We start from the raw sequence: 13,675 nt of genomic DNA on the forward strand, positions 1-13,675 counted from the left end.
AGAAGAGAATCTAATAATACAAACAGTAAAATCTATGTTTTTTTAATTCAAAAAGTATTTTCAGTTAGAAATTACTTGACAAAACATCTCTCACCATGTAAGCCCATCTCTTTCAGAAAGAGGAGGCTGGTAACAGAGCTCAGCCTCAGCATGCTTTTTTAGTCCTGTGACCAATGACAAATCATTTTAACTTTCTGAGCCTCTGTTTTCTCGTCTCACAAATGAGGAAAAGGTGCCTCTGTTGCCTAAAAGTGTTGTGCTCATGAAATGAGACAACACATAAGAAAGTACTTGGAAAACGGTTAAGAGTACAAAAATGCTGGAGAGTAAACGCAGAGTACAATTGCTCATTAAATCATATGATTCACTACTTGCCACTCAAAGAAGAATCAGAGAGGTCAACTCTTTCTGAAAATACCAATTCTCTCATTAATCCCTCTGATACCACATCATGAATTGGTTGCCCCCAATTAGGGATGTACATTATCTAAATTTAAATGCCTCCCACTCAAAGGAAACAAATGAGGGGGAAATGCTTTCCTTTTCCACTGGTAGAAGCTTGTCTTGTTAGTGTGTGTATATATGTGTTTCTACTAAGAAAGTAAATGCTAGCCTGACTCGCTGCCATTCCCCTACACTTTGCAGCTAAACTACCACAAAGTGAGGCTGCATGGTAGAGGGAAGGTGAGGGCTATGGAGCCCTACAGACTTAAGTCTGATTCCTGGCTCCAGCATGGACTAGCTGGGCAATGTGAAGGTGAGAAATAACATATGTAAGGTACCCAGTACAGAGCTGGGAACTCAGAAAGTGAGAGCAATCACTGTTACTAAACTCACTGACCCCACAAAAGCCTGCAGGTTGCATACACCAAAAGGGCAGACCAAGAATCTGACTCAGCATCCAGGTCTGCCATAAATCTGTGGCACAATCTTCAGGAAATTTGGTAATGGAGGGTTTTTCCAATTGCTCTATACAATCAGTAGCCACATAACTAAAGTACAGAGGTAGACAGCAATATTTGGAAAAACTTTACCAGATCTGCCTCAACAATTATAAATCAAATAGCTTTCCTATAATCTTATTTTTGTCAAATTTCTGCATGCCAACTAGGTAAAAAGAAAGGGAGGGGGATCCCCGGCCACAAGGTACTTACAGTCTACCAGAAGTGAAGACATGTATGAACATAAGTACACAATTTAGTTCATTAGCCAATCAACGACAAAATTATCCTAAAGTCAGAGGGAAATATGCTATTTCCATGGCTATCCAGTTGGTATTTTACCCTGTCAGGAAGTTCTTATTCCACTCTAACCTAAATATCTCATGCTTCAGCTGAAGCCTATTTCCTGACTGTTCTATTTCATTAGTATTCCATTCAGAATATAAAGCATTTTTTCTTGAGAACAAGTTGGAGGTAGAAAGAGCCTGGTTTGGGCTGAATCCTTTCTAAGCCTAGCTTGTCATCTGTGAAATGGGGAAAACAGCACCTATCCCCACGGAGCTGCTGGAAGGACTGAGGGAGATGATGTATGTAGGACATCCATCACAGCACCGAGCATAGGGTGAGTGCTTCATTGTAGTGTTCACAGATCCTGCATTTGTTCAAACTCTTAAACACAAAATGAGGATGCCTTGGGATGGTGACGGCCTTATTTTGACTTGGCACCATTTTATTTACTGGGAGGCAGTGCATTCACTTGCACTGCTATGAAAAATATTACCATTATTCAAGCAGCAGCTGCTGGCTCAGCAATGAATGCTTATTTTGATTTGCACTTTGTGGAAATAAGGAGTATCTAATTTTATGTAAGTGCTATTAACATGAATAAACATTACAAAGAAAAGGAAATGGACTTCATAAAAAAATGATTAATGAAACATAAAGGAAGACTTCCACGTTTCAAAACATTAAGTCCAGTCAGCTAGTGCTTGAATTTTATTTTGTGTGTAACTGGTCAGTGAAGAAGCCACTTACTGGAAGGAGAGCTGTCAGCCCTCATCAGACCTCTATGCAGTTCTGTTATTTAACACTGGGAGCAGGCCAAGCAAACCAGAAAGTTTCCCAAACAGAGCCTAGCTGCTCTGCATAGTCTTCCATCCATCCTGGGTATCTAGGGAGGATTATTTTTGAGCACCATGTCATCACCGTGGATTTAAACGGCAATGGGGTGTTTCTTCTCTACCCACACCCTGTGTGGAATGTTGGTCTTTCTTGACCACATCAGGAAAGCTACAACTAGGCAGCACAGTGCTCTGACCACAGCCCTTCAAAATGTCCCGAATGAATACACTGCAGAAGGGTCAAGAGGAGGTGAGATTTGCAGAGGGAATGGCAGAGAAGTAAACATCTTCCCGGTTTCGCTGGATGCCAGGCATGTAGCTGTCTTCCGTTCCCCACTGGTTCTCTTGATAACCCTGTGAGGTGCTGTGGTCTCCATTTTGCTCTCACGCCAATGAAGGATGAAGACAGTGGGGCTAGAAGATCCGGATCCTACTCCCAGTTTTGCAGTGTGATCTGGGTGTACCAAGAGGGAGCTTCCCTACCCTCTTAACTCTCCTCTGAGGATCACTATCATACCCAGTCCTTGACAAAAGCTCAGACTCACCCATCACGTAACCTCAGAAACCTAGCCAAAGCTGACTGGACTAGTGGTGGCATCCTGACCCAAGTGGACCAGTCCAATCCTTCCAGATATGAATCAGCTACAGAGACTCAGCTGGGGGGGGGGGGCACTGAAGCGAGGGGGCAGGTAGGGCCTGGGCTGCCATCTTCTGCCATCTTCCCAGAAGAGAATCTCCACATTTCCTACCATTCTTGCCCCTCATGTTCCAGGAAACAGCCCCATGCGTCCTTAAAGCAAGTCCTCATTGTGCTTGAAATAGCTGGATTTTGTTTTGCTGGGGGGAGGTGGAATCTGTTACTTACAACAGCAGAGCCTAACTTCATCATCCCTAGAAAAGTGGACTTGAACCAGGTGGTCTCTAAAGGCCTTTTCCAGCTCTGTGCAATTTATTTTATAATACAGTCATCAGGTCAGGTGCTATGCTGGGCACTGGGGACATGGCCATCCTTGCTCTTGCCCCTGAGCACAATGCTACAGAAATACAAGGTATCCAAGCTGTATTAGTAACAAAAGGGCTTGGAAGAGCTTCTATTCTCCATCCACAGCACATGTGGCAGTTAAAGGGATGATCTAGCTTGACTTAGCCAACTCTGCTTTCTTTAGCAGTTGGTACCAAAACGCAGTTGCTGGTGCATGAGGTCTGGTTTTGTTTTTCTAGCTTCTGGGAGGCTGAATTGGGTGCTGTCTTATCAGAGGGACATATATTCCAGTTCTCTGGGGAAAATTACACCACAGCCTCAGCATTAAAATTCAGTTCTTACATAAGTGACCACAAACAGCACCATGACACAGGGCTGCTCAGAATGGGCTCTGGGCTGGAAGAACCTACTGTGAACTCTCAAATTCCGTTAAGACCAAGTGGAGTGAATTGCCTCCAGATCTGACCAAACCCCTGCCTCACAAATAATTAGAACTCATCTTACTGACACTGAAAAGAAGCTAGGAGACACACTGAAATGTAAATCCAAGGCTAAGTCCTTTTCACTTTAAGGTGCCTGCCTCCAAACCAAAATAGAATTCCTTGTGGTCTCAGAGCTTCAAGCTGTAATCAGTAAAGCATACAACATAGCTGCTACGCTCTATCCCACTCAGGGCCAAGGCATAAATGCTTCCCCCCGCACCTCCCCACAAATGATCAGAATCAAATACCTGCATTTATTATGTAACAGAGAAAGTGGCTCCTTACCCGAAAGCCCCAGCAAAAATCAAATGGGGCAGCACTGTCGTGGCTTTGACGCACCAATGGAGGCAAAGTGGGGGGAGGGAGGAAACAGAAAGAATCAACAGGTGCAAAGGAAGCACACACAGTGAGGCTGCACCAGGAGAGCCCATCAGGCTGGTCTGGGTCAGTGGTTCCCTGACTTCAGAGGAGCCCCACCAAGAGCTGCGTACAGAGTAAAACTGAGCTGTCAGTCTGCTTCAGATGAAATTGGCTTTGACTATGAGCCCCAATGATGCAAGTGCTAGTGTTCCCCTAGGCCACCCTCCAGTCTCATCTGCACTTCCACCATCCAGTTCCTCGAAGGCACACAGCTGGCTCCGTCATCTGACGTCTTTATCACCCACCGTCCTGAAAAGAGTCGACCAAGTCTTGTCCTCTCAGCTACACATTCAAGGGTCTACTCCAATAATAATGAACAGCAACAGCATGAGGACAGTAAGAAGAATTATTTCCAGAGCACTTACCATGGCAGGCACTATCCTAAGAGGGAGGTACGATCCCCATGGGGGAACTGAGACACAGTAAGGTTCGGTAACTTGCCTGACAAAGACTCCAAGATAACAGGGCTGCAATTAACCCAGGTAAGGGGACCCAAGGGTCGCTACTGGCTCCCAGGGGAGAGAACTCTGCCCACCCCCCAATCAAGGAATGCCTCTCACCTCTTTCCTCCCCACCCCACAAAAGGAAGGCTGACTCATCTGACTGGTCAGACCCCGACATTCATCAGGCCACATTTTACCAGTAATGAAGTCATGTGATTAGTGCCTCCTGTGTCCTATCTCCTTTAACACTCAAATCAATGCTTTTTTTTTTTTTTTTATCAAATGAGGAAACCGAGGCTCAGATACAAAGTGGTCTCTAGCCTATCACTTACTCGTGTTTAACTACTACATGTGGGAAAGGATCAGGCCAATGTCTGGCTCTAGCCCCCAAATGACTAGGTTACATAAATGGAAACCACCTCTTGAGGCTCCTTGACTTGCAGACATAAAGGCAAAAGTCTGGGTAGTGTTTGAACATCCAGGACCATGATGCTTCTGATGAAAGCCTCTTAACTTAGCATCAGGGAAGGCTGCTGTGGCCCCACAGTGTACCTCCTGAGACCAAAATTTACACCAGCAGACTGGTTAGCAAGACCAGGTTCCTAAATTCAGGTTTACTCTCCTCTCCTCTAACCTGGAAGCAAGTTTTAGAGAGAAATCCACCACCGTGTACAAATAGCCTCCATAGCCGTTTTGGAGAGCACAGTGCAAAGAGCCTGGGCTGGAAGTTGAGAGACCTGAATTCAAATCTCTGCCCAATTTTCTTTCCATCCTAGGCTTCGGTCTCCACAACAGGATGAAACTAGGTCTATGTGGGTCCTCATCTCTCCTGAGCTCTCTCCCATGGGGATACAAAACTCGAAGGTTCTTCTAGCAAACCAATCACAGGAATGAGATCATACTTGATTTCCCAACTATAGGAATCTCTAACAGGCAATCCGAGGATCTGATCAGCAGAAGATAATCAGTGCTACACCACTGAGCTGATGTATTTCGACCAAAACCAAAGACAGTTGGCATGAGAGGCATGCCGAACCATGTTATTAAGGCGTCTATTAATTTTTATGAAATACTGCAAGTGATTATTAGAGTCCCATCACCACTTTCATGGGCCCCTCAGAGATCAGGCTCTTAGGCTGGGAAGCACCCGACTAGACTTTCTCCAAGCTCCATTAGAGCTTGTCTAGTGATTCCCAGCACCCAGGACAAAGGCACCCAGCACCCCGGACAACCAGGAAGCCAGAGGCAGACAGCGAGAGTCCTGTAGCAACCCCAACAGTGGTTCTTTGGGCAGTGGTTCTTTGGCCAGGGCTGTGGGCAGCTCGCAGGCAAAGACAGACTGGTCAACAGTCCCAGACTAAGTATGCCAGGGAAGAGCGGGAAGCCACTGGGCCTTTTCCACTTCTGCTGAGCCCAGGGAGGACTGCTGGCAGCACCGTCTCTAACTACAAACAGCAGAGATTATGAGAGCCATCCAACAAGAGGTCTTTGAAGAACAGAGAAAAGGAGCTTTGTCTTTCCCTTTCTTCTCTACCCCAAACTCTTTATCTCTGGCACTAGAAATCAAGTAGGGATAAGAAAAATCAGTAAATGTCATTTTTATGGGCCCTGAAAGACAAAAAACAAAATAAAACAAAAAACGAGCAGACAGGAAGCACAAAAGATGAAATACAAAAGAGACAAAAGATTTTAGATCCAGAGATCCTGCGTTACGTTGGTCAAGGAGGCATATCTTGCCCATTTACTGAACGACTGCTCTCTGCCAGGCCTGTTGTAGGTACGTACCTCTCTGAGCCTTAATTTATTCGCATGTAAAAGAATGATGAGGACGCTACCACAAAGGCACTTTATTAGATAGCACATATAGAAAATGTTTTTTAAACCCCAAACATGTATATGAAAGGCAAACAGCATTAGCTTGGAACACCCGGCTAACAGTTGGAGCCTGTTTTAGAAAAAACATGAGTTCTGGTACATAAAGGAAATTTCCTTCTCTCATTGCTTCTGCAGGCAAATAAACATATTCTTCATTCCCTGACCTTTGCTGCTTATGTCCAGAGAAAACTCACTCTCAATACCTCTGAACTGGATCAAAGGTTGGACCACAGAGCACGAATTCTGTGTAAGATAGCAGCATCAAGGGGAGACTTATTCACCTTTCGTTGTTTTATCTTCAAGAGGTTAGGGACAAAGAAAGCATATTATTTTGACCTCAAACAATGCATAAAACTAACCCTGTTTTTATCGAAACTCTGCCTGAGATTTACTTTTATTTAACACCATAACCAACTTTAGCAGCTGCTACATAAACTAGCACTTGCTGCTTAGTTTATCGGCTTTCAAAATTTAAGAGAAGTAATGCGATTGCATTCTAGAACACTTGGAGCTGATGAATGAGATCAGACTTTAAGCCCTGGCCACAGAGGCCCTATGTGTGAGATTCCACAGGTAACACTGGAGAACCTAAAAGCATTCATCAAAGATTAATGACCTCTTGTCATCAGGAGAGAAGATGATACCCAAATGAACATGAGTAAAAATGAAAACTTACTGGGAGGGTGAAGAAACACATAAAGATGAAGTCTGACTAGCATGCACAGGGATGTTACAGAAATGGGATTCAAGCCCAAACCTACTACTTACAATGTGTGTGCCCTTGGGCGAAAGATTCAACTGTGGGAAGATGGGTCAAACATAATAATAGGGCACATGTAAGCATTAAATAATAGTAGGCATGGGGCTTGCACATTGTGGGAACACTAATAACCGGTACTACGAAAGAGGAATGGATTGGCATTCCACACCTTCATTCGTTTCTTCATTCTTCAAACATTTCTATGGCCTCAGGAAGGACTAAGCATGTCATGTGTATATGTTAAAACAAGTGAACTTCTAATGCAAGACCCACACTTCATTGTGAGCTCCCTTGAGAAAACTTTAACATGGTGCACTTCTTAATGGCAGGGTTGATCACCTTAGTATCTCCAGGGCCTAACACACTGCTGGGCACTGGACAATTTGTATACTGATTGGATGGTAATTTGAGTGATTCACCTTGCATTATGGGGGTGAATGTCCTAATATCATTTCCCCCACCTGCAAACTGCCCCTTTCTACCCTGTTAAGAATGACAGCCCTATTTACCTCTTTCTCAAACACCGTTACTTCCTCCATAACACAATCCAGACAACAACTCCAATACCTCAGCTACACTTAGCAAAATGACTTGTACCTAGCAGGTGCTCCCCAAAAATGCTTTGCATGAATGCTATTCCTAGATTATGCCCAAATAACTTCCCACACCTGAATCTGAAAAACCGTATCTGAAGTCTTTGAAGGCACAGGAAAAAAAATAAGAAATGTATTTAAGTATTACTATTAAGAACTCCCTGGAATGTGAACACGAAGAAAAACTAAGCCACTTAGGAACTTAGGCACCTCTGTTTCATGAGATCAAAATCAGAAGGTACAATGAAAAGTGAAGCCTCTTACATTCTCTACAAAGCCACTGAAATACATCTTTGTAGACGTTTAGAACATCTGTTTTATGTCTTAATTGCTTACGGATTTCCTAACTCCACTGACTTACTAGCCATGCAATCTTGGGGACAAATCACTTCATCTCTCTAGGCCTCAATTTTCTTCTCTGTAAAATGGAGATAACAACTGTCCCTTCTCCATAAAGCTCACATGAGGCTTAAATGTGATCATGCGTGCCGTGTGCCTACAACAGGCCTGGCGGAGAGCAGTCGTTCAATAAATGGGCAAGATATGCCTCCTCCATCATCACAAAAAGATAAAGTGCTGACCCAATATTAAATAACCAAGCACACCTTCATTTATCACGTCAACTCTCCCTTTCACCAAGTACAAAGTATTGACCAGTCTAAGCCTTTAAGTGGAAAGTCTCTCCTATAGTCTCCCTGCACAGAGGTCCTGGAAGGCCTGCTTCCCTTCCTTTCTAAGCAAAATTCTGTCTTCTCCCAGTCTCCTAGTCATTTACTCATAATTTCCAAATGGTCATGAGTAAAATGGCACACGTCAGTGTGCTCTGCTGAATAAGCAAAACACTGCCTTTTTGCATGGAAAACACTCAGACATCAGGATGAAACCCGGGGAGCTAATCCATTCCTGCCTCCCAAAGGCAGCCACTCATTATGTGCCAGCCTAACCGTAACTCCCACAGTCCTGTGGGACCCTCTGCCCCCAAAGGTGAAGCCCAGAAGCAAACTCTTTGCCTCTTTTTCGACACATTTCTGACCCACTTCCTACAGTGCTCATCACAGAGAGATTTAAACAAAAGCACCAACATCTGCAAAGCAGTCTTTGCCAACGGGACATACCAAAAGGGGGAGTGGGGGTTAACTTAGGGTTCCAAGGTTGGAGAGCTAAAGTTTTTTAATTGAGACTTCTATAGGTTGATTAGGAACCCAAAGAGGGGGAAAACAAAAAGTTTGTAAGTAAACAGGAAGGCCTTTAATAACTGGAACTAGAAACGATTTTTTTTTGTTTTTTAGAAAATGATTTTTTAAAAAGAATTCCAAGCTGCCCAAATGAATTCCTATTCCTGAGTTTCCAAATCACCAAAAAAGTACCCAAAAGTCCTATTCCTAAGAATAACCACAAAGCAACACAAACGGCACTCTTAAAGTTTCCAAGTATCTCACTAGTGAAGCATATGCCAACAAGATTTTGTGGTTTGCCCCAAAACTTTTTCTTACATTTTGAGGGTAATAACCTTAAGCCCCGTATTTTTTTAAGAACTCAATTCTGATCCACTTAAGATATTTATAACAATGTGCCCCTTCCATATATGCAAACTTAGGGGAAAAAAATAAAAATTAAACTTGGTGGTTACCTATCAATAACAAATGAACAGGTATATTTCACATTTATGCAAGAGGCCATCATTCATGAGTCCAACTTCATGGCCTATGATTCAAGAGTTAAAGATGCAGATTAGGGCAATGACTCCTTGACCAGTACTACAAATGAAGTTCAGAAAAACAATTACAAAATTATTGTGTCATTCTGACAAACATTTACTGTAATGTTTTTGAGAGCATAAATATTATCAACATACTCTAATAACATGACACTTTTGCACTTCTAGCCTGATTCTGATTCCTCTTCAAATTTGTAAGTGACCACATCTGTATTATGATTGGATCTATTTTTCAACCTAACCCAGCAGAATAGTATTCCTTATTTAAAAAAAAGAAATGTATCTGTTGCATTCACGTTTAAATTTAGTTACCTCAACCTAAGGTTAAGAGCAGCTGCACATAATTAACATTAACCCTATCCTCTCCTGTTGCTGCAAAATGGGCATATAACCCTACAAACAGCATTATCAGCTACTTACCCTTATCATACCCCACACAAACAGAATATAGTAACACTATCTAAATGGGCAGAAAGGGAATGTTAAAATAACTGACAGCTCTATTAGCAGGCACTGAAGAACTTATCTAGAAGGAAAATAACCACTCAGTCTAATCAATGTCACATCCTTCAGGAGGCATATACAATTCGCACACAAAAATGGTGCAAAATGCTCCTTTATCAGCATGTTCCAATTTATCACTATTAAGTGAAGGACAGACCCATCATAAGGTTGAATGCCTGGCAACTCCGAGTATTCCCAGACACTGAATGTCAGGCTAAAGCAACAGAATGACAGGTCACAAAGACACCCCCCCCCAACCCCCTGCAAAAATCCATTTACCTCTGGCTTTCAAACAAACTTAGCTGATATTTCTCCAAATGAATTTCAAAATTCAGTTCAATAACCCAACATTAACTTCATAGAGAACTCTAGAAGCATCCTCAACTGGCATAAAATGTTCAGACTAATTCACTGCACCAGGCGGGCAAGACAGGACCCAGCATGAAAAGAAATTTCTCCCCTTCTAAAATTTAGGACCTTAGGCTTCAGAGTACCAATTCTCCATGTAACCCGGCCTGAAGAGTGAGTAGCAAAGCTTGTACCAAGAGCAGTTTCCCACAGAAGCCCAAGCTTCTCAATATCACAGAGAGCTGGCTGTGGTGAGCTTATATCAGAAAGAGCTCCCCAAACCTTAAATAAACCAACCACAGGATAATCCACTCCAGGAAAAAGATCTGCCTTCCTAAGTTCCCCCAATGCTGTCTTTTTCAGTTGAAATAGGCTTGGCTTGTTTGGAGGGGAGTGGTGCTTTATGGCACTTAAAGATGGTGCAGAGTTCCAAGGCAAATGTCCTATTTTTCTTGAGGTTCAGAGGCTTTTGCAGCTCTTGGGCTTGTGGGTTCCTCCTTTCCTACCCACTCCAACCTATCACTAATTCACTTAAATTGTAAAGGAAATCGCTCTGCCCGTGGCCCTGCCCAGGACACCCACAATGCCTCTCTGGAGGATCTAGATAAGGGGAGCTGTTCTTCTGCAGTCTCAGGCCCCCCTTTCTCCCGTTCTGGCCAGCTCTTCCCAGCAGCCTCAAGTCTCCCTTCACAGCTTAGGAGTGCCCTGCGGGCAAGTCCTGCCTGCGCAGCAGCCTCAGCAGAACCAAATCCTCGGGTGCAGGGAGCCGGGTGGGGACCCGTCTGCACAGATCTCTCTTTCCACTCGGGGTTTAGGCACTGGAGACTGGATGGGGAAGAATCCTGGGGTGGAAGCAATCCCAGCCTGAGTGTCCTCTCACCCCTTTGGGGTTTTATTTGGGGGCCCTTGCCTATGCAACTAAGCCTGCCTGGCACAGACGGGCTACGAAGAGCGGCAGTCACTGACCATCTCCCAGTCCCTTGCTGGTGACCTTGGCCATGTTGCTTCGCCTCCCTCTACCCTCTGGGGCCTGACACCACTTACTTTGCCGGTTATGACAGGGTCAGAAAGATGTGGAAAGAGCCCAGCAGACTGTATTGCACCCACGAAGGGTCCAAGATAGGGAAAGGACTTCCCTCCTCTTTTTCCTAGGGCTGTCAGGAGCTCGCTCAATCCTCTCCCCACCTCCAGCCCCCGGGGAGTCAGCACCCTGGCAAATGGGGCAAAGGGCTGCACATCTTAAGTCCCCTCTTCACCTGGGAGCGGGAAGGGGGTAATCCCCAAGGGGGTGTGGCTGCCCCGGCCCCTGACATCCTTTTCCTCCCCGCTCAGAAACGCAGACAATTCAACTGCGAGGCAGCGGCTGCGAGCGAGGGCATGGAGGCGTCCCGGCGGACTGGCCGGGGTCCCCGGTGGGGCGCGCCGGCCCCGACCTACCTCCTCCAGCAGCGTGACGGTGTTCCTGCAGTTGTGCAGCCGCGTGGTGAAGCTGGACGTGGTGGGCGAGTTGTAGTCCTCGGTGGTCTCGGTGATGAACTCGGAGACGGAGATCTGGTCCGGCATCCTGCCGGGGGGGCGAGACACAAGCGGGGGCGGGGAGTGAGTCACGGCGCAGGCTCCCGGGGCCGCGGGCCGCCCGGTGGCTCATGAACGCCCCGCGCAGCCTGCCACCCGGCGCCCGGCCTGGCGCGGCTCCCGTCCCCGGCGGCGGCGGGAGAGAAAGCGGGCGGAGCGGGCGGCGGCGGCGGCAGCGCTCGGCGCGGGGCCCTTCAAACTCCGAGCCGCGCGCGAGGCAGAGGGCTCTCGGGGACCCGCCTCCCTGTGCTCATGCCGGCGGCGGGGGAGGGGGCTTGGCGCTACGCGGGGGCTCGGGTCCGCCGGCACTGCCTCCTGAGAACGCTCTGACAGGCGGCGGCGAGGACACCGACAGACTGAGCGCACACTCCCGCGGGCGGGCAGGCTGGCGGCGGGCAGGCGGCGCTCCCGCTACAGTCACGGGGACAAACAAGGAAGTGCTCTGCGCACGCGCCGCCGCCCGCCCCGCCCCCCCCCCCCCCCCCCCGCCACGGCCCCCCCCCCGCCTCCGCCTGCGCACCGTCCCCGCCCCCGCCCCCGCCCCCGCCCCGCCTCCCGAGCCGCCTTCCGACGCGGGCGTCGGGTTGGGGGCCGCAAGGCTTGCGGGGCTCCGGAAGCTCGCGTCCCGGCACCGCCCCCGCAGCGGTTACTTCAGCTAGCTCGTTACGCCTGCTTTCTGCGAGAAGAGGGACCAAAAAAAGTTATGCGCGTTCTTTTTTAGTCCCGAGTGGGTGCAGGAAGCGAGGCTGGGAGAGCCGCCTCCTGCTGCGAGGGCCGCGGGCAGAGCGTAGGGGGCGAGGGCGCAGGGGGCCTCGGGCCCCTCCCCTTGCTTGCAGCCGTGAGCTCGCTTGGCTCCCGCCCTCGGTCCCGGTGCAGGACGCTCACCGTCCTTGGAAGGCTAGTTCTGTACAGTTCGCTTCCGTTGCTAAAATGCTAAGACAAATGAAAAGATTTTTGCTTTTTTTTTTTTTTTTACAATTTTCTAATCTTCCATTTGCACTGTAAGTTTATTTTTAACCCGCAGGACACACGAGGGTCAGGAGTGCAAAAGGTATTTCCGGGGGTGCAAATGGTGTACAATGCCCAGCAGATGCCAAATTTCAGCAGAGAAAGTACCAACAGATTGCTCATTCCTTGGTCCTAGCAGATGGCTATTTTAACTAGCTCACTCCACTTAGTCCAAAGAATCCATTTAATTTCTCACCACTGATTGCGGGTAAAATTGCTTTTAAAAAGAAAAGAAGAAGCAAGCTAGGCCCTTGGGAAGCTTCCCAGGATCCCTGTAATTGAAGCCAATAGGAGCAGTCTTACAAACTCATCTCCAAATGCACCGCATTAGGGCGGAAGGCTGGCCCTGTGGCCTCCCCCTAGGATTGAGTTCCTGCCATCTGGTGTGGTTAAGTGTCCATTCCCTAGTCCTTACCCACAAGGACAATGGAGTGCCCCAAGGCACACAGAAGTAGCAAGTGCTGGTCAAATGAAAATGCATCACCCCACTGTCAGCAAATACTTACTAAGGGCCTACTACATGCCCTGGAGATTCAGTAATGACAATGTCCCAGCTCTCAGGAGCTTCCCTTCTAGTGGGGAATCAGACAACCAACAAATCATGTGATATAACGTGGAGTACATATAAAGTAAGAAAGTGATGGAGGGGGACATCTGGGTGGCTCAGGCGATTGAGTGGCTGCCTTCAGCTCAGGTCATGATCCCAGAGTCCTAGGATCCAGCCGGATATCGGGTTCTCTGCTCAGTGGGGAGCTGCCTCTCCCTCTGCCCCTCTCACCTGCTCGTGTTCTCTCGCTCTCAAATAATTAAAATCTTAAAAAAAAAAGTGATAGAGGTGCCACAGTATAAGGAATGTTCAGAGAAGCGCTCTCTGACAGGTAACATCTTGAGCAGAAAAGACAACAA

At 46.9% G+C, this 13,675-nt stretch overlaps 1 protein-coding gene across 5 annotated transcripts in view; it reads right to left on the reverse strand.

The window, feature by feature from the left end:
- Positions 1-13,675, reverse strand: part of ASAP1 (ArfGAP with SH3 domain, ankyrin repeat and PH domain 1) — a 344,365-nt gene that overhangs the window by 255,473 nt on the left and 75,217 nt on the right. For all 5 annotated transcript variants that reach the window (XM_025871128.2, XM_073893210.1, XM_025871129.2 and 2 more), the window contains exon 3: positions 11,624-11,750. In XM_025871128.2, coding sequence (XP_025726913.1) covers positions 11,624-11,750 — 127 coding nt within the window. The remainder of the gene's footprint in view (positions 1-11,623; positions 11,751-13,675) is intronic.

The sequence above is a fragment of the Callorhinus ursinus genome, unplaced genomic scaffold, assembly GCF_003265705.2.
Source record: "Callorhinus ursinus isolate GAN/ISIS: 27379988/994484 unplaced genomic scaffold, GSC_fseal_2.0 scaffold5, whole genome shotgun sequence".
In the NCBI taxonomy this organism is placed as follows: domain Eukaryota; kingdom Metazoa; phylum Chordata; class Mammalia; order Carnivora; family Otariidae; genus Callorhinus; species Callorhinus ursinus.